General features: G+C 42.9%; 1 protein-coding gene across 5 annotated transcripts in view; it reads right to left on the reverse strand.

Annotated features, from left to right (window-relative positions):
* MMS22L (MMS22 like, DNA repair protein) overlaps nt 1–27,845 on the reverse strand; it is a 135,222-nt gene that overhangs the window by 73,982 nt on the left and 33,395 nt on the right. For all 5 annotated transcript variants that reach the window (XM_053287582.1, XM_053287579.1, XM_053287581.1 and 2 more), the window contains 4 exons: nt 25,259–25,321; nt 21,671–21,790; nt 20,518–20,744; nt 11,538–12,047 (listed from right to left, as the gene is read on the reverse strand). In XM_053287582.1, the coding sequence (XP_053143557.1) occupies nt 11,538–12,047; nt 20,518–20,744; nt 21,671–21,790; nt 25,259–25,321 (920 nt within the window). The remainder of the gene's footprint in view (nt 1–11,537; nt 12,048–20,517; nt 20,745–21,670; nt 21,791–25,258; nt 25,322–27,845) is intronic.

The following is a 27,845-nucleotide window of genomic DNA, read 5'->3' on the forward strand; positions in this document are numbered from 1 at the left end:
GCAGTGCAATAACTTTCAAAACGGTTGTAATGACATCTTTCTGTAGCATTGGTTTCACTTTCAGCAAGTTGTATTGGACAATGCAGCTTTGAGAGAGTCAGGTGCCTGACTATTTTAGAAATACTCATCCTTATGATGCAGCACAGCCAAACAATGCAAGATGGAGGAGTGTTGGGATGTTGATCCCATTGAGCTACAACAGTTTTATTGAGTAAATTTAGGAATGTTATCATTTACATTTCAAAAAATGGTTGTAACATGGCTTGAGTACAGTACTAGGGTTTGAGGAAAAGTCAGAAACAAAAATCAATACTTTTTTCAATCACCAATTGAAAGTTTCTTTGTTCACTAGGGGGGAAAGCCAGAAATCAGATTGTGTGTGTGCGTGTGTGGGGTGCACAAGTATGTGCATATATAAAGAAAATATTAAATATAATTTACCACTGCAAAGGAAGAAATATGGAAAGTTCATCCAAGGAAATATACCTCACTAGTTTCAAAAGTGGAGTGCTTCAACCAGAAAATAAATGAATTTGCTATTCATTAGTAACTCAGTATTCCAGCATCAACATGTGTTCATCCATGGAAAATGAAAGAGGCCAAGATTTTGAAGAAAAGCTTAGGTTGGAACAAAGCCAAAGTTTCGGACCTTCCAAACATGCTGCCTTCATGGCTATGCAGCTCTGCTGTTATTATTTTTATTTTTGCAGTTAAATACAATGAAAAAACAAAGAACAATAAGAAGCTGACTTTTTATAAAATGTGTTTCCCAGATAATCCATATGCTTCATATCACATGAAGGCACCCAAGACAGATTTTGTGGCACAAATACTAGCAACAATTGGGCAGGGAAGCCCATTACCTGATTGTCCTGTTTTTATGATGTAAGTAGAGAAATTAATCAGAACAGGGACAGATTTAAGCATGCAAGCTTTCACTGGAATTCCACAATGCTTCCATCAAAACAAATTTAGAAATAACTAGAATGTCAAGAATATTTTAAATTGCAGTCAGTTTGTGACAGTCACAGATGCAGACATGGACACTCCCTATGCAGTGGTAGGTAATCCATGTGGTCAAGTTTTACTACTGAGAATTATGATTATAGTAGCATTTCAGTTGTAACTTAGTTTGGCAAGAAGCTTTTCAACAGCTTCAGACAGGAAACAAGGATTCTCCTTGTTCTCCATATTGGCTTCTCATTTGATAATCCAAATTAATGGTGTGCATGAGCAGCCAAAACAAAACACATGCGCAGCACTCATATTCGCACTTCTCTTAAGTGCATTGCAGGGATTATTTTTGCTGATCTCCCCTTTCTAAAGAATGCTCAGTTAAGCCATGAGGCTGATGCAAAAACTGGCCCATCAGATGAGCATCCATGCTTTGGGGAGGGTGTGTGTGTTAGTCTTTAACTGCTTGGTTCAGATAGTTTCAATTCTTATAATGTACAACATTACCACATTCATGTTTCTAAAAGCATGACCTCAGTCCCTTTTCCGAGAGGTGCCCATAGTTTGGGGCTGGTATTACAACATTAATACCGGCACCCATTTGCAGTATTGTTTCAACATCTCAGCAATGCCACATTGCATGGGCACCAACTGATATGACACATGTTTTAAAACATTATCAAGTTCTCTTGCATTAATTTATCTACCTACCTTAATTGTTTCTATAATGTCAAAAGAAGTTTTTTTAAAAACTGAGAGAAGAGAACAGCATTCACATTTTATGAGCTGAGAATAGAATTCATATTTAATACTACTGTGGCAACATTCTCTGTCCTTCATGCAAAAAACAGCCCAAAGACCAGTGCATCTAGGGACCATGCCAGAAATTACCTAAATTAGATGCAACTATCTACAACAGAACAAACATTGTAAATATAATCTGAGATAGAAAAGATAACCTTTTTATTAAAAAAAAGAAAGAAAGAAAGCCTAGATTATAACAAAATTCAGTTCAGTTTAGATTATAGCAAGTTTTCTTCAATAGTATTCAAAAAGATTAATATACTGGAAAAATACATTTTTTCAAGGACTAATATTGAGATCTCAGAGAAAAAGACATTTCTCTGTGTTCTCTTTATCAGCTTATCTGTTCACTGATATAAAAAAACGGGAAGACGAGAGTCTCCTGATGGGCTCAGAGGGCTTCCCACAGGGCATTTTTGATGGCAAAGTATAACACAATCCCCCCTCCGCCCTCAATACAAGTATATATTTCCATAGTAAGGATATATACACACTTTGCTTACAAAACTACAGGGTGCACTACAGCAATAATGAAAATACTCTCTTCTTTGTTGATTTAACCATAGTCTAGCCATCAAAGAATCTTTATTAAGGAGACAACAGTTTTTGCAAGAATGATACTCTGACTGAGGCAAACAAGATTGTCAGAAAAACCTTAAATATCGTTTTACTGTCTGCCATATACAGAAACTATGAAAGTCCACAACTGTAGATTATTGCATGTATGAAGTCCTGGCACACAAAAATTAACTGGAAAAAAGAGGATCAGCATGTTGACCAGAAATACTGACAAAGTTTATCTCAAGGTTCAAGAGATGGGAGTGGCTTAAGATGAGCCTACAGAGGATCACTGATATGGCAAGTGCAATGGCAACCACTGGATTTTAAAATTGTTATACATGTTAGAAAGTGTGTCTGCAAAACATGTACAAGGCTCAACAGACATTCAGTACACGACAATGAATGAGATATAGGTCCCTGTCCTAAGAGGATTACAATTTAGATACCAGCAAAGGGGAGACAACAGAGGAAAGGGAGGGAAATAGAAGTAGAGGTAAACAGGTGGACACCATGTACTTAAGCTTGGTTGCAGTAGGGGATGGCACTAAGGCACTGTGCCACAGGCTTCATGGAAAAACTGGGTTTTAAGGAAAGAAAAGATCTGAAAGGAAGGAAGAGGCAGCACTGCACAGCAGTGTTCTCTCTATTTTTTTTCAACTGTGTATGGAATGAGTTTTGTTCTGGGTGGCACTAAAGGCAGTGTGTGTGCACATGCATTCAGAGTAGGACCTTCCTGATTCAATCCAAGTAGAATCTAAAATTAACTGAGTGGACATCAAAAAATGTTTGAGTTCATGCACACTTGCATGCCTTATAGGGAACACTGTTGCACAGGTGTTCCGAGAGGCAGTTCCAAGCATAACGGGCAGCAGGGAAGAAAAGGGAGTTGTTTGAGCAAGCAAGAGACCTTCGGACAGTTGAGGGTGCTGGAACTGGAGAAATAGAATGTATATAAATTAATCCCCTTCCCCAAGGGGTTTTCCCTTTCAAATCTATATTTTTAAGCAGGTATCACCCTTCCAAGTTTGCAACATAAACACTGTACATATTTTTCTACCATGTACTTTATTCAGTCAATTTTTATCCATGGCCAAGTGTTGCCACAGTTGCTTGGATGTACATACATGTACACCCTCAGTTGTGTGTTCATGACTGGGACACTACTCAGTTGACCGGGACACTACTGACATTACTCAGGAAACTTTGAAGCAGAGATTACTCAGATGCTTGGGGAAACCCTTGTCCCTAAAGCAGTTACTTCTGATCAGCTGGGGAAGCAGAGAGCTATCTACCTGGAAGAATGAGCCCAGAATTAACACAATATCAGCAAGTGTAAGTAACTTTAGGATCAGGGCTTGATAGCAGAGTGTCACTTTAGAATACCCCAGGGGGCGGAGTAAAGGACAAGAACTTGAAAGGCGAGAGAGAGAGAGAATATCAACCCAATATGACTTGAATATTAGTTGTGTTCTGGGGATGATGCTGCAAGCTCAGTGGTAGAACATCTGCTTTGCATGAAGAAGTCCCAGGTTCAATCCCCGGCATCTCCAGATAGGGCTGGGAAAGACTCCTGGCTGGAACCTTAGAGAGTCACTTCCAGTCAGTTTAGAAAACAGTGAGCTAGATAGTTTAATGGCCTGACACCTTCCTATGTTCCTATGAAAGGCGGGGAAGTGGGGGCTGACATAGTTAGACCACTGGCCAGCATAGTGATAGTGGGAAAGTAGTGAAAAGAGTGGAGGGGAAGAGCAAAAGCAGTTTACAGCCCTCCTTAGTGTGCTGCACAGAGAGCAAAGAAAGGGAGTCGGGTACATCAAAGCAGCAGCTCATTTATGCCTGTATTGCATCTGCAAGGTCACATGTAACGTTGTTGTCCAGGGCTGTGAGAGGGCTGGTACATGCCCATTCTCCCCTGAATCTGAAATCAGTTGCCTTCTGTGACTAGTTTTGTGTGGATAAAATCTCTTGTATTTGGTCCGATCTAGACTCCACAATTATTGCAGAGGTGCAATACTACTATTGCAGAGGTACTACAGTGGTCCCTCGACTTACGAAGCACTCGACATCCGAAGATTTCGACATACGAACGACAAAAAATTCCGGAAGTCGTTGCCGGTTTAGATGCGGCTTCCTCGACCTACGAATTTTTAGATGCGGTTTCCTCGACTTACGAGTGTTCCGGACCTCCGTGGATGCGCTTTTCGACTTACGAAAATTCCGACCTACGAACGTGCGTTCGGATCGGATTATCTTCGTAAGTCGAGGGACCACTGTACTACTGTACCTAGAGTATTACTAGAGGTAATACTACTGCAGAGGTGTCCAGCAGCTCCTCTTATATGGCTAGATTGGATCAGTTTCAGTCTGTGATTCCCAAGGATGTGGACAAGCTGCTTGGAGTGCTGTAGCCTACCACCTGTCCTCTTGACCCTTGTCCAGCATGGCTTATACCATCTAGTAGTAGGGGGATTATTGGACAGGGGCCTAGTAGATATCATAAACACTTCTCTAATGGAGGTCAGGATGCCTTGCTTTCGTAAGGAGGCAATTATTAGACTTCTTCTGAAGAATCCTGTATTGAATCCATCAGAGTAAGCCCATCTCCAACCTTCCATGGTTTGGCACGGTAACTGAGAGGACAGTGGCCTCTCAGTTCCAAACAGTCTTGGAGGAAACAAATTATCTAGACGAATTGTTAACCGATTTTGGGGCAGGCTATGGTGTGGAATGGTCTCCAACTGAAAACTGATAGAGTGAGTGTGACACTGTTGGTCTTTTTGGATCTCTTAGCAACTTTCTATACCATCATCTGAGAAAGTTGGGAGAGGGAGGCGCTGCTTTGCAGTGATTTCCGATGATGTTGCTTGGAGACTGTTGTTTTCAAAATGAGAACTTTTGTATGAAGTTCTGCCGGATTCCATACTGTCTCCAATGCTTTTTAACATCTGCATGAAGCTGCTAAGAAAGATCCTCAGGAGATTTGGTGCAGGGTATTATCAATATGCGGATGACACCCAAATCTATTTCTCCATGAACTTCATCAGGAAAAGTCATAACCTCTCTCAATGGAGCAATGGGCTGGATGAGGGATAACAAACAAACTGAATCCAAATAAGATGGGGATGCAATAAAACCCCATTATGCACAGGGGGAGGGGGATCCCTTCTGCAGGGAGGGAGGAATAGTAAAACTGTGGATAATGAGGCATCAAACCAGCTCTAACCCCTGTACCTTGGGGGCCTAGTCCATGGCCTTAAAGGCCGAGGGGGAGGGCTCCAAATGGCGCGGGGGGGCGCTCCTGCAGCCACCCCGTGCCCGCGAACCCAACCTACTTTAAAAAAAATTTTCAGGTGCCGTGCGGCCAAGGGGTGGCTGCCGGGGGGTGAGCTGAGCAGACCTCGCCCCTGGTTGCAGTGACCGGAGCGACCACTGGGCCTGTCCGTTTGGCCCAGTGGCTCTTGCTAACTGTGAGGCACACCTGTGCAGCTGAGAGAGATCATCGCAAGCTCATGGGGCCCAAAAACAAAAATGAGCCAGAAAATGGCTCCCTTACATAAAATGGCAGGCAAAAATGACCTCAGAGGTCATTTCCGCCTACCGTGACCCACCAATATGTGAAAATTAACCCCTTTGTGGATGTTTCCCCCCTGCATATACTGAGGTTGGGTGCCAATTACCCGAATGCAGATACACAAAACAATGTTGGGTCTGCGGATAACAGGGTTCTCCTGTACTTATTTTACACGGTCAAAACTAGGGAGACAATTTTGATCTGCCTGTTCTGGATGGTATTATGCTTCCCTAGAAGGAACAAGTACGCTGTCTTGGTGTACTTCTGCATCCAGACCTCTTGATGTCTCAGGTTGAGGACATGGACAGGACTGCTTTCTATCTACTTTGGCCAATATGCCAGCTACACCAATTTCTTTTTAGATAAACGACCTCAAAAAAGTAGTGCATATGCTGCTAAATTCCAGACTTGACTACATGCACTCTGCGTAGGGCTGCCTTTGTACATAGTCCAGAAATTTGCAGTTGGTGCAAAATACAGCAGCCAGGTTGATCTCCAGGTCACCTTGAAGAGACCACACCACGCCTATATCAAAAGAATTACACTGGCTACCAATATGTTTCTGGCCAAAATACAATGTGCTGCTTATCACCCATAATGCCCTAAATAGATTAGTCCTAGCGTATTTAAGAGAACACCTTCATCGCCCCATTGCCTACTGAGATTATCCAGGGAGGTCTGTGTACAGGTGCCCCTGGCCTGTCTGGTGGTTACTCAGGGACAGTCTTTCTCTGTTGCCACCCCAAGGCTTTGGAATGTGCTCCTTGCCAAAAAGCAGCCCTTATTTATATTTCATAGTACATAGTCTGGGAATTACTCAAGCAACCACTAGTAATTCCAGAATAACAAATAGAGGCATTCCTATATTCCCCCCCCCTAGTGAATAGAAGAAAACAAGAAAGCCTGAAAAGCCTGAAATTCTCCCAACCTGTCAACTAAAATCAAAAACAAAAAACCACCCATCAATGACTCTATGCAATGAAAGAGAAAGCTTTGAAAAGTTTACTTGTGAAAGAAAAATGAAAAAAGTGAACACTCTTAGAAGACTTCATGAGCCATGTTCCATCCCCAAAGCAAGTTTTCATAGCTACATTATAAATCCTTGAAAATAAAAGGGTTATAATTGGAAAGCTAAGGTTTCCTTAACTATAATAGCATGAATGTCTATAATTAAAGCACAGCTCTTGGCTACATCTTATTCTGCAAAACGAAAGATTGCCATTTCTACAATCACCTCAAATAAAAGGAAGTAGGGAAACTAAAAATGTGATTCCAGAAACTCTATGTGATATGTTAAAGGGGATTGCTACAATGATTTGACATTCTAAGCTTTAAATACCAAGGCATTTAGTTAACACAGCCAAGTCAGTATTTTCATAATGCTACTTAATCAGCAATAAAGGAATGCTCCTGTGAGCCATCATCTTGGGTTAGCAGAAAAGTGGCATATGAAGTTATTATTAACTAACCGCCTACAGGGAGCTGCTTCTCTCTTTAATCAGTGATCTCACTTCCTACCTACCTGCACATTCTGACAGTCCTAGAACTATTACACCCAGTACAGTTGGCAGAAATACTACATTTATGCAAGGGCTGATATCTTATTCCCATCTGGATCTTAAAACAGGAAAGATTGCAACAGTGAGACATTTCCTCTAATGCCAAATGAGAAAGGCAGCCAAGAATGCATATCATTATTCTGGCCAAGGGTATTACTCTATAACCCTATTCTTGGCATGCATACGCACATGTACACACACACACACACACACACACACACACACACACAGAGCAATTTCTTTGCATTAGGCTACAGAATTGTGTGTTTTTCTTTCCTTCTATTGTGAAACAAATTATACTGAAATTATTTTTAGCTTTCATTAGCAGAAGCATCAAGGACACAACAATTTTCTGCCAACAGCATTTATCTAGAATCCGGTCAACCTTTTGTCTAAGTATCACAACTTGTATTTGTGTACTATGGGCAGTAAACAATTACTACCATGCTTCCAGTTATTAACACTATCAATTCTGTTATTTCCTAATCAAAATATTAGGGAAGGATAACATGCTGAAACATCAAAGAAACTATAAAAGTAAAATAAGCAATAGAGCCAGTTAGACTTACCCCCTAGCTACCAAATAATTGTTTGGAAATTGCTCAGGCTATGGCAAAATTCAAGGAAGAGAGGTCTCTCAACCAGCTACTAGGAATTCTCTTATTTCGAGCATGGTATATTTAATTAATATTTAAACAGAGTTTGGGATTAAGTTCAGAGGTCAAGTTGGTGTTATTAGCTTGAAAGTTTAAAGACTCTTTCACAAACTCACACAATGGAATGACTATTTGTGGAGTAAGTTACTTCTTATTCCTGAGCACTACAATTATCTGTCTGAAAGCTGACAAACATTTCACAAGGTGTTTGAAACGGGAACAAGGAGCAATCCCAATATTTTCATGATTTTGTTGATGTTCTTCGTCATTCCTCATGTGTGCAAAAGCATTCACACAAACTACACTCCTGCTTCCTCCTCTGATTGCAGCCCTTTTAGCACACTGAAAAGCTATTCCTGAGAACTGGAGGACCAATGGCCATGGTATGGGAGTCACCATGGAAAGCCACAGGAGGGGGAACCATGGGAAGCCACAGCCACCATGGGAAGCCACAGGAAGAAATGTGAGGCAGAAGCTGAAGTAACTTGCGTCCAGTTTCCAGGGATTCCTCCTTCCCTACTTCTGCATCCTTCAGGAATGGCTTTTCTGGAGCAAGGGCTACAGATGGGAGGCAAGGTGGCTTGTGAGTGCCACTGTGGATACTACCCATTTTTCTTTAAGTCTATAGTTTGCTCCTGCACTCATCAAGATTTTAATTAAAAAATAAAATGGTGCTGCAATTACAGTACTCAATGCCAAGAACACTTTCCAAGACAGTATGCATGGCACACTTTTGAACAGTTACAGAAAGTACATCTCCTGCATCTAGATAGTTTGAACTTTTTAAAAACCAAGTTAAACCAATTTAAAAGGACCCTCCTAATAAATCACCTACACTTTGTCAAACACTTTATCTTTGTTCAAAGACAGCCTGGAAAAAAAAAATAATCAGTTGTCCTTGGATTTACAAGCTACTGACAGCAGAAGTCAAACTATCCAGACAGTAACAAAGTACTTAAGGTAAACATGCAGGTCAGTTTCTTCCCGCTGTTCATAATGCATATTTTCTCTGCCCCTCCCTCACAAATCCTCAGGTTTCTACAATGACCAATCAATAACTGCCTCATTAGGGTTTATGGCAGGATGACAGGAGATGATGTTTTCCAACCTTCCTAAAGTAGTTTTTGGCTTTAAATTCAAGAGCTGCCTCCAGTGTGAATTAGTGGACAGAAATATGTTTATTACAGAAAGGACAGTTTGGAGGTTGTAAGCTCTATCAATAAATCAAGGCAAAACTGATTAGTGATTAAACACAATGTTCCATTTTGCAGTAGTCACCATTCCACTCTCATGTTTTATGTCACTTTCATCTAAGTAGGAACTTTGCAGGAAAAAAAAAGTGTGAGGCTATATGAAAACACACATTAAGGTGTAAAGCAAGCAGCATTATTATTATTTTTTACATTTATATCCCGCTCTTCCTCCAAGGAGCCCAGAGCGGTGTACTACATACTTGAGTTTCTCTTTCACAACAACTCTGTGAAGTAGGTTAGGCTGAGAGAGAAGTGACTAGCCCAGAGTCACCCAGCTAGTTTCATGGCTGAATAGGGATTTGAACACGGGTCTCCCTGGTCCTAGTCCAGCACTCTAACCACTACACCATGCTGGCTCTCGACTATCTATCTATCTATCGATCTATCTATTGTGAAGCAAACTGGAATGCTGACAACTTAGGCAGCCTCAATAGCAATGTGCCCTCTAGTCTCTGGAAGGCAGTAAGGCTTAAACTGTTCCTTGAATTCCCAAACAGAGCAAGGATCTATGGAAGCTCAGAAGCCAAGCAGCAGTGCTGAAAAGCAGGAAAAGCATATATGCACTGCTTAGCCCTCGAGCCACTTACTGCCTAAATAAGGTGGCAGAGGAGAAATAGGATGGGGTTTCAAGTGCCTGGAAGTCTGCCACACGCAATGGATGGGCTTAGCTGAGGTTGTTGGGTTACAATTTATTCTGCAGAAGAGTGTGTGAGTTGTGTAAGGCCAGTACACACGTGGATGTTCACTGCTTGATGACTGCAATATTAAGTTGTAACATTCATGTATGATTGCTGATCACACCACAGTCAGAGAGCTTTATATCCCCTTCAACACAATGGTCTTCAGTAATATCAGGTGTCGTCATAAATTCAACTGTCATCAAATGAAGTTATATAAAATGAATGTGTGGATTGTGCTAAAGAAAGTACTACCATAGTCTCCTCTTACTAATTTTCCAGCTGTTGCCCACATGCTCCATACAGGAAATAAATGGAAGCCACAGGGCAATATTATCCTGACTTAGGAAGAGGGCATTCTTTTACACACCCTTGAATCAACTCAAAGTACCAGAAGGATCTCCTCAGTTTTGTTCTTTTGTTTTGTTCCTCCAGCAGTAGCAATCAGGTTTCAAAAACTCAAGATAGGCAGCAAAACTGGGAGATTTATCAAACTCCACCATACAATACATGTAGGCTGGAATCAGTTCAGTGGGTAACAGGTTATGCAGGTTTATAGTAGACCAGGCCTGCTCAACTTTGGCTCCCAAGTTGTTTTTGGACTACAACTCCCATAATCCCCAAACACAGTGGCCAATAGCCAGGGATTATGGGAGTTGTAGGCCAACATCTGCAGGAGGATCAAAGTTGAGCAGCCCTGAATTAGACAGAGGAATACCATCAACATAAGTGGAACAAGGCATCCAATGATTATGTTTCTGCATTAGGTCATTTTGTTATTGTTGCTATTTTTTATTATCATTATCATCATCATCATCATCATCATCATCATCAACAACAACAACAACAACAACACTACACTAAGGCCCAGTTCAGACGTAGCACAGAGCTGCAGGTCCAGTGGACCCACGGACCCAGAGGAGGGTCCAGTGGACCCTCCTCTCCCCCATCCACAGAAATGAGGGGGAGCTGGCTATGCAGGCTTCCTTCTTTCCTAAAGGACAGCCCACACAGCCAATAGAAGCCAGAGCAAGGAAGGAGCTTCCCCTCTCAACCCTGGTTTCAGAGGGGTGAAACTGCGGTACCAGCATTTGAATGTAATGCTGGCCCTGCGTAACCGCAGTTGGAGTGGGTGAAACTGAGTGATAACTCAAGGTGACAGAGTTTGGGGAGGGAAACCGCTGGTTCATTTTCCCCTTTGACTCCAGTTTGCCGTGTTCAGATGTTTGGATAATGAAGCCATAGGTGAAGGGTCTTCCGGTTTTGTATTTCGTGTGAACCCGTTCTAAGTTGGTACTGAACTGGATTCTTAGCCAATTAACACAGGATAACAATCTTTAAAAATACATACTTACTGCTGATATATTTTAGTTATTATAAACCATGTATTATTACATACATTTAAACATAAAACCTCAGAAAGTGTCCATTTTTAAAACTGGGTGCTTGGATGTTACTAAAGAATTAATGTGTTTTAAGATATATATATATATAATCCTTACCTCAGCCTGAATAGAACATCCTGCAAAAAGTTTAAGACTGCCACAAGTTCAGCTCCTCGGCAACCTGGCAGCAGCATGCTAAAGCCATCATTCAGCAGCTTTTCCTCTGAAAGTTGCAAATAGTTGCTAGTTTCAAAAACTTCTTGGACACCATCAATGTAAGTAGAAAGAAGCATCCAGAGATTTTGTTTCTGCATGAGGTCATTTTTGGTTACTAAAAAATCCTTTGCCTTTTCGCGGAAGGCATTTGAGACCTGTTCAGCCAACACACTGATGTCCATGTTCTTCTCCACATACATTAAGATGAAAGCAAAGTAGCCTTTCCAGATCAGAGCTCTCTGAGCAATGCTGGTGGAAACTGGGCTAAGGAAATGCAAGAGTTCCATCATGCGACTAGCAACATCCTCGGTCTCTGCTATGGCTGCCAGGATGAGGAAGAGATGGAAAAGATTTTGAAGTCCCACCTCTGTCAGTTCTCGCATTCTTTTCTGGTGGAATTTGGAATAAATTCTGCATTGTACAAAAACAAAAACCAGTTTTCTTAAAACATGCTTTGTTTCCCCCCGTTGCTTTAATGGTCTTTCTACCTATCTCCTACGGAACCTAATGATACTGGCTGAAATGAAACGGATTGGTTACTCACCGTGAAGGCTCCTCCTTACTGCTGGGTCCAAGGGCATCTCACATGTGGGTTATGCGATCCATGTGACTCCAGAGGCAGGACTAAGTTAATTAGTTTCGCTTTTCAGGCTGCGAGGAGCTAACTCACCTCAATTATTTTAGGCCAAGATGCGATAGGTACTTCAAACTCTAAAAATCTGGTAGAAACTAGGAACATGTCAACAAACAATCTGACCAGATTACTGCCGCCATTCCTGTATGGTAATGTGGTCAATAATAAAAAATACTATAAAATAAGTTGTTCATAAAAATTTGCAGACTATGGTTCCCTGGACAGTATATGGACAGTATATGGACAGTATATACATCAAGGGGGGGTCGAGATGCCCTTGGACCCAGCAACAAGAAGGAGCCTTCATGGTGAGTGACCAATGCTCTGATTTCTGCTGCTGGAGTCCAAGGGCTTCTCACATGTGGGGACATACCATAGCCCTAAAACCAATCGGGGGTGGGGGGAAATGGGCGCTTACTGTGCAGGAAGGACCTGTTGTAGGACACGCCTCCCAGAAGCCACCTGAGTGGAGCAAAAGGTGTCCAATTTATAATGTTTGGTGAATGTGGAAGGTGCCTGCCAGGTGGCTGCTAAACAGATATCCTGGGCAGGGACGTTGGTTGCCACTGCAGACCTTGTGGAATGGGCAAGAATTTTTGTGGGTGCCCTGAGATTTGGAGATTCGTAGGCTAGTGTTATGCACGCCTTTCAGCCACCGAGCTATGGTTGTAGGTGCAAGAGGTTGCCCCATAGATTGTGGCAAAAAAGAAACAAAAAGATGCTCAGAGGACCTAATGTGTTTAGTTCTCTCAATGGAAAATTTAAGGCACCTGCACACATCTAGCTTTTGTGAGGCCTTCTCCACCAGATGGACCAGCTTTGGACAAAAGAGGGCAAAATAATATCTTGAGACATATGAAAAGGAGAAGCCACTTTGGGTAAAAAAAAAAGTGGGGGGGGTCTGGAATCAGTTTCACAAAGTCTTCAGAACAAATACAAAGGTTTTTATGTATAGAGAGGGCTCTGAGCTCAGACACCCAGTTTGCAGAGGTAATGGGGCAAGGAATGCCAATTTGAGTATTCGTAATGGATTTGAGGACAAGGGTTCGAAGGAAAGACCCTGGAGAGCCTTAAGAACAGTATGTAAGTTCCAGTTGGGAAAACGATGGACCACTGGAGGGAACAGGAGGGTAACACCCTTCAGGAAATGTTTTAGGTGAGGATGGCGCTGCATGTATCTCTTTGATGTCCCCGCGATGAGGCCCACTAAGGACGTGGCTTGGCGTTTCAAAGTATTTGCAGACAGTCCCTTATCTAGTCCGTCTTGCAGAAACTGCAACAGGTATTTCATGGTGGTGGACCCTCTGGGTACTCCGTGACATGCTAACCATCTTAAGAATGCTCTCCATGTATACTGGTAGATTTTGTTGGTGGATGGCTGTCTGGATGCTAACACAGTATTGAGACTGTGGCCGAGTAGCCATGTTGTCCTAGGATGTGCCGTTCAGTTTCCAGGCAGCTAGCTGTAACCAGCCTGGATCTGGATGACATGCTGGACCTTGTTGAAGAAGATCTGGTGTGACGGGAAGCATCAGATGCGGCTGAGTGGCCAGGTTGGTGAGTTCTGCGAACCACGGTCTCCTGGGCCACTAGGATGAGTTGTGCCTTCTGAATCTTGACTCTGTGCAGCACGTGTGCCAGGAGTGAGGTAGGAGGAAATGCGTACAGGAGGTCCTCCGGTCATTGGGATGAGAGTGCGTCTATCGCTTCTGCCTGGGTGACATGGGAACCTTGTGAAGAAGCTAGGAACTTGTGCGTTTGTTGAGGTTGAGACGCCATTCCCCCGGAAGCAGGTCCAAGCGGCTCAGCCAGTGTGCTACTATGTTCAGGTCGCCCTGAACATGGTGGGCTGTCAGGGATGCCATGTAGTGGTCCGCCCACTGAACTAGTAGGACTGTTTCCGCTTGCAGGGACCTGGACCCTGTTTCCCCTTGGCAGTTTATGTGTGCTTTTGCCATGGTGTTGTCTGTGCAGATGAGCACATGGCAGTGGAGAATCATGGATCTGAATTCCTGTAGTGCCAGTCAGATGGCTCGGAGTTCCAGCCAGTTGATTCTGTGCTGGCGATCCTGTGTCGACCACCTGCCCTGAGCAGACCGGTGTAGAGAGTGAGCTCCCCAGCCCCTCTTGTTGGCGTCTGTGGTGATTATGATCCTGGGAGAATCCAGGATCCCTTTGCCCACTGACAAGTGGGGAAGAGTGATCCACCAGCGTAGGGAGTGTCGTACTGATGGTGTCAAGGTTAATTGACTGTCAGACTTCACTGAGGTGTCCGCATGGAAGGGTAGCAGTAACCACTGCAGAGGACTCAGGTGGAAGCGGGCCCATGGGACTGACTCCAAGGTTGCCACCATCAGGCCTAGAAGCCTCGATAGGGACATCAGGTATGGACGTTCTGAACTCAGGACCTTGTGGACTTCTGTCTCCAGGGCTTATCTGCATTCCTGTGCAAGGAAGAGCTTGTTGTGCAGAGTGTCTATGAGCACTTGCGGATGAAGAATCTGGTGCCTCGGCTGTAACTGGCTCTTTTTCCTGTTGATCAGGAACCCGTGACTGTCGAGGGCCCGAAGGGTGTCCTGTAGGTCCTTCTGGGCTATCTGACTTGTCGTGGATTTGAGGAGTAGATCGTCCAAGTACCCATAATTCCTCACGCCCTCAAGCTGCAGGTACGCTATCACAGGCTCCAAGACCTTTGTGAATATGCACAGAATTGATGAGAGACCAAATAGGAGCGCTCTGTATTGGTAATGCACCCCTGAGTACAGGAAACGCAGGAGGTGGCGGCTGTCCTGGTGGATCGGAATGTGAAGATAAGCCTCCTTGAGGTTGATGGACATGAGAAAGTCCAAGTGGTGGAGTGCCTCTGCGATGGATCTCAGGGACTCCATTCGAAAGTTGTGTTTTCATACAAAGCGGTTCAGGTGTTTTAAGTCCAACATGGTCCGCAGGGAACCATCATTCTTTGGTAAGGTGAATATTATGGAGTAAATCATCTTATTTATTATTTCTCTGTGTAAAACGCCCTGAGCCATTTTTGGAAGAGCGGTATAGAAATCAATCAAACAAACAAACAAACAAATCCCCGAGCCTTGCTGGTGCAGTGAGATGGGTTCCACAGCTCCTATTGCCAGGAGATGGCGAATCACCTCCTGTAGACCTTGATGTTTTTGCTGGTGTCAGGAGGTCAGGGTGCGTAAGAATCTGTGAGGTCAGCTGGTCAACTCTATGGCGTAGCCCTCCTTGACGGTGGAGAGCATCCACTGGTCTGATGTGTGGCCTCCCAGATGCGCCAGTGAGAGGAGAGGCAACCACCGAGGGACACCTCTCCTGCCCCGTCATGCCAGTTGTTTGGCCTGCTTGTTTGGGGCAGCAAATGAGGCCCTATTTCCGAAGGCCTGCCTGGTTGTTCTAGACCTACCCTAGTAGGGACGCTGGGATCTGAAGTCCCTGTCTCAGCCTCCAAAGTGGGAGCAAAAGGATTGAAAGGAATGCCCTCCTTGAGGACGGTCCTGTTTTTGTTTTATGCAGCAGGCATGGGTTTCTTTTTATCTTTAGACTCCACCAAGATGTCCTTTAAGGCCGCGTCACCAACAGCTTTTCTCCATCATAAGGAACTGCGGCTAGGTTGGTCTTTGACGCAGCATCTACCTGCCAGTACTTCAGCCACAGGTTGCGGCAGCCTACCACCAAGGATGTGGCTGCTCTAGATGCAAAACACAGGCAGTCAAGAGTAGTGTCTGACATAAATGCTTGCGCCTTGTGCACCTTTAATAGGGCTTGACGCAGTCCGGCTGGGACCGAGGGCGGAGCCTGGATTAAGTCATCCAGTCAGATTAGAGACACTCTCGCCACCACAGAAGTGGCTGTCGAGGCCCTGATTGACAAAGCTGTTGATTTGTTTGCACGTTTGAGGGCCCCTTCCAAGCGTTTGTCTGTGACCTGGCCAGAACTGAGCCAGAAATAAGTTGGATGATCAGGGCATCTGTAGGGGGTGTAGTGAAGATTTCACTCCCCTCTTGCTGGAAGGTAGAAAGCCTATTAGCCACCGCACTAGCCCTTTTTGAGGAGGTGGACAGGGATCATTCTGTTTCAACCGCTTCTACAAACTGTTTGGGGAGCAGGAGAGACATATTAGAGGTCTTTGCCCCAGGAAACACCAGGGTGCTTTCCCCAGTTGGTTGAACCTCTTGAGAGGTGGGCGGGCTAAGACCTAGGGCGTGTATGGTCTTGGACATGAGGGGCGCCAAATCTATTGCTTATAAAAGTCGGGTGGGTGCTTCTGAGGACTCTGGCTCTTGGCTAAGACCATTCACCCTCAGATCTTGGTTGTTCAGGATCTCCCTCACCCAGTGGAGATGTAGGGTCATACTCGATAGGAATGACTGGAATGGGCTCAAGAGGAGGTCCTTGGGGGGTCTTTTGAGGAATTTCAGTGGGTATGGCCCCCATACCCCTTGGGGTTGGTACTCTGGGATTAGGGGAGCCATGATCAGAGAGCTCAGATGAGTGTACACTGTGTTCCCTCTGTCTAGACCTACATGCGGCTTTTTTAGACTTTTTCACATGCTCTCTCTTTTTCTTAGCCTTTTTCGTTTTGGACTTCAATTTATCATATTTCTCAAAGGCATTTGCAAATAAGTCCTCAAACCATCACCCCCAGGTAGGTGGCATATCTCCAGGCATTTGAGATAGTCTGGGTTGTGGTTAAATTCGGGGTCAGACTAGATGACCTTGAGGGTACCAGGGTGGGAGGGAGCAGCAGATTCAGTAGACCCATTATGGGCCGAGCTCACCAATTCAGATGTGCCAGTCGTAGCTGAGCTCCTCATCACCACCGTGCCAGAAGGCGGAGGAGACAATTGCTTTGTAAGAGAAGTCCCCACTGCCATGGTCTCAGGTGCTGTCCCCACCTTACTTTGAGTCTTCTTGAGGCCTTCTGGCCAGAAGACACCATTGCCAGCGGGATTGGGCCTGCAAGGCCTTCTGTGCACCCCACAAGGTCTCGATGGGCGTGCGGGGATAGCGGAAACGCCGCTGCTGCTGGCAGTCAGCAGGTAGGGCTGGAAGGAAGCAGCAACAGAGTCGATGCTTGGGCCGCTGCCCCGCCCTCCACAATGGCCGCTGGCCTTGTCTGCAGCTCTGGAAAGCAGCTGAACAGGCGGCACATTCTGGAGCGTTGCAGCTGAGAACGGAGGCTGCTGACGAAGTCTGCTCTGTAGGGAACCTTGCGGCAGCTCCAAAAACCAAGAGACGACCTGAACTTTTCTTCCCCCTAAGTACTCTGATATGAAGTATCCTGCTGGCCCTTTCCATGCAGTATAAAGAGAAAGGGAGAAAGGCAGAAAAGGCGGTGGGAGGCTGAGAAGTGGAGGCCAAGTTAGCAGGAAGGAGAGAAAAACTCAGGAGAGTTGGGAAGGAGCTGCCTGGAGCCTTGCAGGACTAAAAGAACTGAGGTGGGTTAGCTCCTCCCGGCCTCAAAAGCAAAACTAATTAATTTAGTCCTGCCTCTGGAGTCACATGGGATTGCATAACCCACATGTGAGAAGCCCTTGGACTCCAGCAGCAGAGAACGTGCATGTAAAAGGGTCCCCATGCAACCTCACTAGTCCCCATCTGATGCTGCACAGGCGGCGTTGAGAGTTCGGAGCGCTCCTCCCCTGTGCTCTGGAATTGGTCTGTAAAACTGGAAACATGTGGCTGATGGCCAGCGATGCGCTTCTGATCTTATCAGCCCTTCTGGACACTGGGAGCACTCCAAACTCTAATGGCTCTTGTACAACAGTGTACACACATGGGGACTGGGGGAGTTGCACAAGGCTTCCTGGTATGTCCCCGCAATCTATCCTTATATGCACACATCATTAGTTAGGATATCAGCTGGTGACCTAAGTTGCTTCCAAAGGAAGGTATCTTATGGGTTCATCCTGAGGAAGAAACTTGACCGACAGCAGAGCACTTGAGAGCTAAACACAAGATTACCCAATCTGAACTGCAGACATGCACTTCATTAATCAAACTGACAAATGGACTTCCACATAAACAAACTGCAAATCTCACAAGAGGCATAGTTAGGCATCACTCTGGTTTGAAAGTCTCTTCAATGTCTTGTTCTAGCCATCTCCCCCAGGGTCACATATTCAGGCTACTTAGTGTTCTGAGCATAAATAGTCCATGTGCCAGTATCTTGTGGTGAATAAACCTGTTAGATCTCACCACAGAAGTGGCATTGTACATAACAGCTGGGGATTATTATTATTATTATTTACACAGTCAGACAGGTGTTATTGACTGGTTTGTTTTATCCAGACATCGAGTCCTTCCCAAGGACCTGGGATGGCTGAATTTTATTATCAATGTTCTTGCTGTTATTATTATAGATATTGTTGCAAAATATAGGCTGTTCCCAGTAAAGCTGCTTTTTGTAATTGGCTGATGGTGATTTCTGTGGCCCCTATGGTGTTGAGGTGCTCTTCAAGGTCTTTTAGAACTGCACCCAGGGCGCCAATTACCACTGGGATTATTTTGGTCTTTTTCTGCCACAGCCTTTCAATTTCAATTTGTAGATCTTTGTATTTTGTTATTTTTTCTATTTATCATCATCATCATCATCATTATATTATTACTAGTATTACCATTATTACTATTACTGCTATTATTTATAAACTGTTTTTCAATCAAAAAAAGTTCTCAAAGCATTTTACACAGGAACATGGCAAAAGTACATATACAATTGGCCAAAGGTCAGAGGAAATTTAAAGGTTTCAGTCAAAGCATATTTGAGTAGGTCTACTACCTTTAAGCCACCTAATGGCGCAGCAGGGAAATGAATTGACAAGCAAGCCAGAGGTTGCTGGTTCAAATCCCTGGTGGTATGTTTCCCAGACTACAAGAAACAACTATATCGAGCAGCAACAATATAGGAAGATGCTGAAAGGCATCATCTCATAGTGCGTGGGAGATAGCAAAGGTAAACCCCTCCTGTATTCTGCCAAAGACAACCACAGGGCTCTGTGGGCGCCAGGAGTCGACACCGACTCAACAGCACACTTTACTATCACCTTTACTTAGACATATCAATATAAGAAATATTTTGGCTGTACGCATTGAGTAGGTAAAAGGACTTTTTTTTTTTTTTAGGGTTATTGCCTTACTCAGACCTGAGAAAGAAATTTAAGACTGAATTATATGTTATATAACTACAACTACGTTTTGAAGGGAAAGGTTTAAGATTTGTAAAGACAATGGCTGATATCCTAACGTGGCACCCATGCAAGAAAACAAGCACACGGGCAGCTGTTTTGCTTCCTGAGGGTCAGCAACTTGTTGCTGCTCTTGCAAAGCTATTCCAGAATTTAGGGAGTGCTCTGGAGTCTAAAGGTTCTACTGTGGTCACACAAGGACGGGCTGGGGGTGGGGTTGCATGAAAGGCTGATGTTGCACCCCTGCAGCCCCTAGAAGTGCAATTACTTTGTTAGGATATCAGTAATTGTTGACTTCTTCTAAACAGTTGTTTGTTTTCCTGGGAAAACAACAGCACAGAGCACACAAAAGGGGATAGATTCTGCCATTAATTATGGTGCAGAACAGCGGTCTTTACTCATTTCATGGCGGGGGGTTGCAAGCGTGCACCCCTGGCACCAACACACCCCACCCAATGCCAGGAGTGTAGCTATAAGTGAGCAGATGGGTTCAAAGAACGCCCCCCCCCCCCAGCTTGACCATTCCCTATTTTCCTCATTATTTTCCTCACTCTGAGGGGCCGTCAGGAAGAGAGGTGAACACGGGTCCCCGCTCCCCTAGTTACACCCCTGCTCCGTGTCATGGACCTGTGCTTGGCCCAGCGCATGCCCCAGTGGTGGAGTGTGTGCTAAAGGCGCTGTCAGGCAGCTTCCTGTCTTTCCTGCCACCCTCCTGTGAGCTGACAGAAGCAGCAGAAGGCACAGAGAAGGGCGCAGGCCAATCAGCGGTGGGGGGGAGTAAATCAGGGGCCACCAGCAGCCTCAGCAACACTGGGTAAAATGAAAATTAATACGGTCTACTTCAAAGTATAAAGTGTTTGTACGAATTAGGATGCAAACATTTAAAAACCTACAAGATAAGGAAAGCTATAGTATATTACCAAAATATCTAATTTACAATTTCCTTTTTTTAAAAACACTTAAGATAAAACAATTGAGGCAGTCATATCACAATAATAAAAAGTATCAATTTGTAAAAAAACAAGTAATAGGAAATCAGCTACTGTACCTTCCTTTGATCTGCTTCCAAGGATGAATACCACTGGTCTTCACTGCTTTCTTAATTATTTGTGCCAAAATGCGAAGAAAAAATTGATAACTATTGTTGGATGTATACATGTCAGACGTATGTACATCACTGCAACAGTTCTTTACCAACTCATACATGGTCAAAGCTGTTTTACTAATATTTGCAAGACCTTTGAGACCAAACCAAGGAATAGAAAAAGGACTGTTCTGAAAGGAAAAAATAAAGCATATTTCATAAAACAAAATCACAAATAGCAATGATGTACAAATATTCATTCCACTTCCATAACTGTTATAGATTTTTGCTGCCCAAATAATCATTCTGCAATCTGCTTTCTTTTGCACAGTCTGTGGTGAGAGAGTCCTGAACACTTGGGGAAAGCCTCTGCCAATGGTAGAACCTTCAACGGTTGCCAAAAGGTAGTGGAGAGCAGCAATAAACTCTCCTGTCCTGCACAAACCTTTCCCAAAATGCATGTTCCTAGTGTACGCGAATGGGTTAAAGACACTAGATTTTCCTGGTTACCAAGGTGCACTATCCAACAGTCTGCCTTAGGAAAGAAGAGAATGGACACAATAGGCTAGAAAACAATGCCCTCTTGAACCCTATGCTAACAAACCACCCTTGGTGCCTGTGCCTAGTTTAATAGTGGAGAAAGGAAGGCACAACACTATTGTCACTGGACAATATTGTCACTGAACAGCACCACTCCTTTCCAGGATCTCTCACTGCCTAGGGGGATGTTAGCTAGAACCAAAGTTCCTTTCTAGGAGTGCTATTTAGAGGAACTGGCTAGGAGGAGACCTTAGTGTAAGGAGTACTGAGATATTTCAGTCCAAGCAACTAAAATATCTTGTGGGTGCAGAGGTAAGAGAAAGGATACCCTAAAGGAGGACACTGGTTGCTGGGAGGCAAGGCCACCCACCCTTTGTTCCAACCAGAACTCCAATGGAGTGGGGGGAAGGGGATGGATTGAACAATGACTACAGTCATAGGATTCGTGCTCGGTGAGATCCTGACAAGGCCATAGACAATGCTACTGCTAATCGGAGTGGGCTGGCTTATAAATAACTTCCTCATGGTGACAAATGCCCACTTAGACAGCCTTTTTAAAAAAAGCATATTTACTAACCAGATTCTTGCTGTAATATTCCCAGAGAATGGTGACAGTAGGAAGGTTTGCATTCCATGTAAGGCTTAATGTCAAGCAGCACTGAAGATGCATTCGTAACTGTTCTTCTAATATAGTTGTCTGGCAAACAAATACATTCAAATGCCATTATATTTTGTTTTACTTCAGCAAGATTTTCTATTTAATAAAATAAAAACAACCTTGACCACAATCAAACGCAAGACTTTCAGATTCTGAAAATAAATTTCTTCTATAAATGTTATTTCTGGTATAGAAGCAAACCAATCTATTAATATGAGCAGTGATCTAGAAAATAAAATCTGACAAGTACTGGCATTGTCATCTACTAAAACTCCATCTACATTTTTAGAGGTTACAAATATATCGATGCAAAACTGGGGCACTTAAAAGGAAATTTAGGCTACAGTCCTAAACAGGGAACAACACTCATTAAACACAGTGTAAATTACTTCCACGGAACACATGTAAGATTGCACTGTTTGGACACAATTCCAGATGAACAGGATGCACACATCTAAACATAACTTAGCCAGAAATTTATATATGCTTGGCATAATACACAACAGTTAGTCATGACTAAGTCCCATTGAAAGCAATGGCAAATGCACATTAGAAGAACAATTTGGCCACTGTACATAAGAACATAAGAACAGGCCTGCTGGATCAGGCCCAAGGCCCATATAGTCCAGCATCCTGTTTCACACAGTGGCCCACCAGATGCCGCTGGAAGCCACAGGCAGGAATTGAGGGCATGCCCTCTCTCCTGCTGTTGCTCCCCTGCAACTGGTACTCAGAGGCATCCTGCCTTTGAGGCTGGTGGTGGCCTTTAGCCCTCCAACTAGTAGCCGATGATAGACCTCTCCTCCATGAAGTTATCCAAAACCCTCTTAAAGCCATCCAGGTTGTTGGCTGTCACCACTGTAAATAATAGAATGGACCTGCCCCATGTGTCTTGCAAAGATTCTGTTGCAGTAACACTGGCAACTGCCAATCGATGCAATATGGCAGTTACTTAGGTGTTGGAGACAGTTAGGAATTCAACATTTTAAATTAAATGTAATCCTATATATCAGATGCATCTCAATGAGCCAATCTACCTTCATTTCTAAGGAACAAAATTACACATTACTGTCACTGGTTGATCTTTGTTTCACACCAGCAATGGCTAGAACATGCTAAGAATTGTCCTGCCCTATAGTCTAAACCAATAAACTATTGCTAAAGCTAATTATACTATTGTGCCGATTTGGGAGTCAACACTCCGACAAATATTCAACCAAAATTTTAAGTGTCTTAACACAGACACATAGCAGAAGCTACATTCCCTGGATTCCATGCTTCATCTTTGGCCAGAAGGAAAGAGGTGAAACCTGATTTTCAACTTGAAATCACTTCTGTTGCTATGGATTTCCTATAGCGACCCCACTTCCTTTCCTTTTGGAGCATTGCTCACATCCATGTCCGATTGATTACAAGTCTGGAAGGACACCCCACTCCATCAGATCATGCGGTCTATAGAGGGCAGGTGGAAAGCTCCCTCCTCCTGTGAGGCTCAGCTTGCTGCCAGAAAAGGGCCATGATATGCTAAATCAATAATTGACAATAAACCCTAGAAGAAGTAATTCCTTCCAAAGCCCTGTGTATTTGGTTCATGCGATCACAAGAAAATACTAATGGCAGCAGATGTGTCAGTCATAACTTGTATATGCTGATGTGAAATAAGGATCTTCTGAGACTAGATTAGTTCAGTTGATGAAATATTCCCTCAACATTTAAACGGTCTGCATTTAAGATAGCTTCTTTGCTTAAATTGACTCCTACACTATTGAAAAAGGCATCAGAACTCACAGGTAAGTCAGTTTTTAATTCATCTCAGTAGGGGTACAATGGATATAATCAAAATGATAGTACTAGCTAAACATACTATTTATCCTTTATGACCACCTACTGTAGCCACAAAATTGTTTTCCAAGGATTCTAGCAAGTACTCTAATGTTTCTTTGTACAGTAGGATTAAATATAAAAATTGAGAAGTCTGATGAAAAGGCGAACTGAAGATGCACATGAGTTAAATCTACCAAAATGCTAGTTACATGCAGCTACACCATATAACGTTTACCAAAACAATACCCTTAGATATTATTTGTTTGTTTTTTAAATTTATTTAGCAGCATCTTGTAACTAACTGGCTCTGTTTCCTGTCCAGCTGCTTCACATATTCTAGGACAGAGAATATATACAATTTTTAAATATTTCCTTTTAGTGGTTTATTTGTCTTCTCAGGACACACAATGCTCTACATCCCAGCCCATTGTACATGATCACTTATTTCAAAATGAAAACAGGTGATGATCTCCTAAATAGAACTTCTTACTTTCAAATCACATCTCTTTGTAAGCTAGCCAGACTTACAAAGTAAGTAAAAATAATAATAATAATAATTTAATTTTTTTACAAAAATCTTGGGAGGAAAGCCAATTTCTATAAATACTCCATGTAGCCTGGCAAGCACATACACCTTTGGTGTAACAAAAAATTTATACTGAAAAACAATTTTTCATAGCAGCATAAATTAAAGTATTCCAAGAATTGCAAATACAAATAAGAAAAACTGGCTTTGTTCTCTATCCTATTACAACACTCAAATTTCAACTTTCTTTTTCTATTTTAGATTCCAGATTTTATTTGCCACTTTCTAGACAAACTGATTACAGCAGTTTTCAAAGTCATATAAAAAATACAAAGTTACCCTCAATTTTCAATAATATAGTCAATTAAATCTATAAGTTGTTAAGCTGTTAACATTTTAACAAGTCAAAAGTCAAGCCATCATTTAGCTTATTCCAGTTGCTTGGCTATGTAGGCAGCATCCTCAGTTACACAAACAAATAAAATAAATTATTTTTGTAATGGCTGATGTTACATAAATTAGAATTTGTACCATGCAACCTAAGAACAAATTTACAGTGAATGTGTTAATATGTACAGCATATTTAAAAGCACTTTAAAAAGGAGGTCAGTTTTGACCTCTGGGCCACAAAGTACTGCATTAACAGCTCTGTAGAAAGAAAAATGATAAGGTATGAAATGAGTGCTCAGAAGCTACAACCTTATCAGTAAGAGTTTGATTCAAGCCTGTAAGACAAATTGCTCAGCAAGGCAAGTCACCTTCCTGCTGTGATGAGGATATAGCTGAATTTTCAATGCAATAGACTATCTCTCCTATCACGTTTCCTCAACCCGATACCTTCAGATTCAGTATAGAGCTTACATTTTTTAAGCATCCTGTTCTTATTCGGAATACATCTTGTCAAAGTACCAAGTAACACTTCCAGGACAATTACCTCCCCGCACACACCTTATCTGACAATCTATCTTGAAAACAGAGGCACTTAAGAGTATGACCACTAACAAGAAGGAAACTGTATAGAGTCCAAGCTCCGACAGATCATCATACACCTGAATTAAAGAAACCGATTTCAGAAAGCAAATTCTTTCCTTCACATTCTGTCTGCATGTCCCCAGATCAATCCATTCAAACTTGCAGATTGTTTTTTACATACTTACTTGACTACTGATGGACTGCTTCAACAGATCTTCTACAAAGGGCCAATTGGATTCTATTGGTTTCTGAATGGAAAATAGACGTGGATAATCAAAATCTATCCCTAATTACATAAGTAATACTACACAAACTACGTATGACAAGCTAAACAAGAAATGTGATAGATTTCCTTCTTTTTATTAATGTTACAAATGGGAAACATTAATTCAACACTTTTTCTCCTCTGGTTTCAGTTAGGTCTAACGCATATATACAAAGCTCACTTTTTAGCTTAACTACACAGAGAAAAACATATTTTATTCTTTGTGTTCTCTACATATAGTGAACACAATTGTATTCATATCGTGTTCACTACATATAATGATCGCCTGTTACGATCTTCTAGAGAGGTCCGGTTACGGTTGCCACCAGCTCGTTTGGTGGTGACCCCGGGTTTCTCTGTGGCGGCCCCAGGACTTTGGAATATGCTCCCTGCTGAAATAAGAGCATCTCCTCCTGTTTGTTTTCAGGAAGACCCTCCAGACTCTCCTGTTTTAACAGGCTTTTAATTAGAATTAATTTTAATAATTTTAAAAACTTGTTTTAACAACTATTTTATTATACTGTGTCATGTATTTTAATCTGTTACTTTTAAATATTTTAAATTTTATACACTGCCTAGAGATGTACATATCAGGCAGTATAAAAATATGATAAATACATACAAGTAAAATAAATAAATATAGCTTTTTTCTTTCTTTTAAAGCTACCTGTTTAGAATGAAACAAACAGGCAGCCACACCTTGTGCAGAGAAGAGCTCCATCAGTGGAAGCACCTTCCGTAAACTGAAGCCGCACTGAGCACATGGAAAGAGTTCTTGCGTAAGCTTGCTGTTTGCAAAAGGAATGTTTGTTGATTGGATGCCATCCAACGCTCTGAGGGCAAACATACACCAGTTCTTCCACTCTATTGTTACATTTTAGAATTCAGAATTCAAGTCTGAACTTTCTCCAAATTATTATCAGCAACTACTACAACAGAGGGCTGTAGGGCTCTGTACAACAGAGGGCTCTTCTCCTGGGAGGAGAGCTGGTTTTGTGGTAGCAAGCATGAATGACACTTTGCAAAGCAGAGTCCATTCTGGTTTGCATTTGAATGGAAGGCTACATGTGTGAGCTACATGTGATATTCCCCTCAGGGGATGGAGCCACTTCAGGAAGAGGACCTGCGTGCTTGCATGCAGAAGGTTCCAAGTTCCCTCCCTGAGGTTTCCAAGGTAGGGCTGAGAGAGACTCCTGCCTGCAACCTTGGAGAAGCCGCTGCCAGTCTGTGTGGTCTGACCCGGTATAAGGCAGCTTCCTATGTTCCTAGAGGGCAGTCTTTTTCAATGGATTGAATATTCATCATACCCAGCAATTTCTTATCTGTTCTTCTTTCTACTATAACAAAATCAGCATACAAAGTTTGACTCAGCTCTGGCCATTCTTGACCACAAGTAGCTTCAGTGACATCTTTGGGAATCCTATCAATGGAAGACCACTTCCCTAGGTTGAAACCATAACATATGAATAAGGCCTATGAAGAGTGAAGGGAAACCATATCAAACACAAGGAAATAATTCACAAGTTCCTTGTCCAATAATTGAACCAACATATCAGATTAGGAATTATTCTGAACAATCTGGCCAGAGTTTTCTGTTGTTCAAGAAAGCGAACTTAATTTATCCAGGGCAGCATCTAAAGTTTGGGCTGAACAACAGAGTTGTTTGAAGCTTCTTCTGCTTGAGCGCAACTCTCCTTCTGTTGACAGACAGAACTTCGGACAACAGAGCACCACTCCACCAAAGGTTTGGATACGCCACTGTGGTGTAGTGGTTAGAGTGCTGGACTAGGACCGGGGAGACCCGAATTCAAATCCCCATTCAGCCATGAAACTAGCTGGGTGACTCTGGGCCAGTCACTTCTCTCTCAGCCTAACCTACTTCACAGGGTTGTTGTGAAAGAGAAACTCAAGTATGTAGTACAGCGCTCTGGGCTCCTTGGAGGAAGAGTGGGATATAAATGTAAATAATAATAATAATAATAATAATAATAATAATAATAATAATAATAATGCCCCTCAGCTATTCTATAACCTTTTCTTTCACCTTCATAGTATATACAGTGCTTCTGATAAGGAAAAGCTCTACTATTTTCTGAACAAACATGCACAGACTGGGGAGGAGAGCTGGTCTTGGGGAGGAGAGCTGGTCTTGTGGTAGCAGACATGACTTGTCCCCATAGCTAAGCAGGATCTGCCCTGGTTGCATCTGAATGGGAGACTCGATGTGTGAGCACTGCAAGATATTCCCCTCAGGGAATGAAGCTGCTCTGGGAAGAGCAGAAGGTTTCAAGTTCCCTCCCTGGCTTCTCCAAGATAGGGCTGAGAGAGATTCCTGCCTGCAACCTTGGAGAAGCCACTGCCAGTCTGTGAAGACAATACTGAGCTAGATAGACCAGTGGTCTGACACAGTATATGGCAGTTTCCTATGTTCAGATGTTTCCTATGTAGACATAAGCCAGTGGTTTAAAAGACTATTTTGCATTCATTCCTCATATAACTAAAAGATA

This window comes from Hemicordylus capensis, chromosome 1, assembly GCF_027244095.1.
Source record: "Hemicordylus capensis ecotype Gifberg chromosome 1, rHemCap1.1.pri, whole genome shotgun sequence".
NCBI lineage: Eukaryota > Metazoa > Chordata > Lepidosauria > Squamata > Cordylidae > Hemicordylus > Hemicordylus capensis.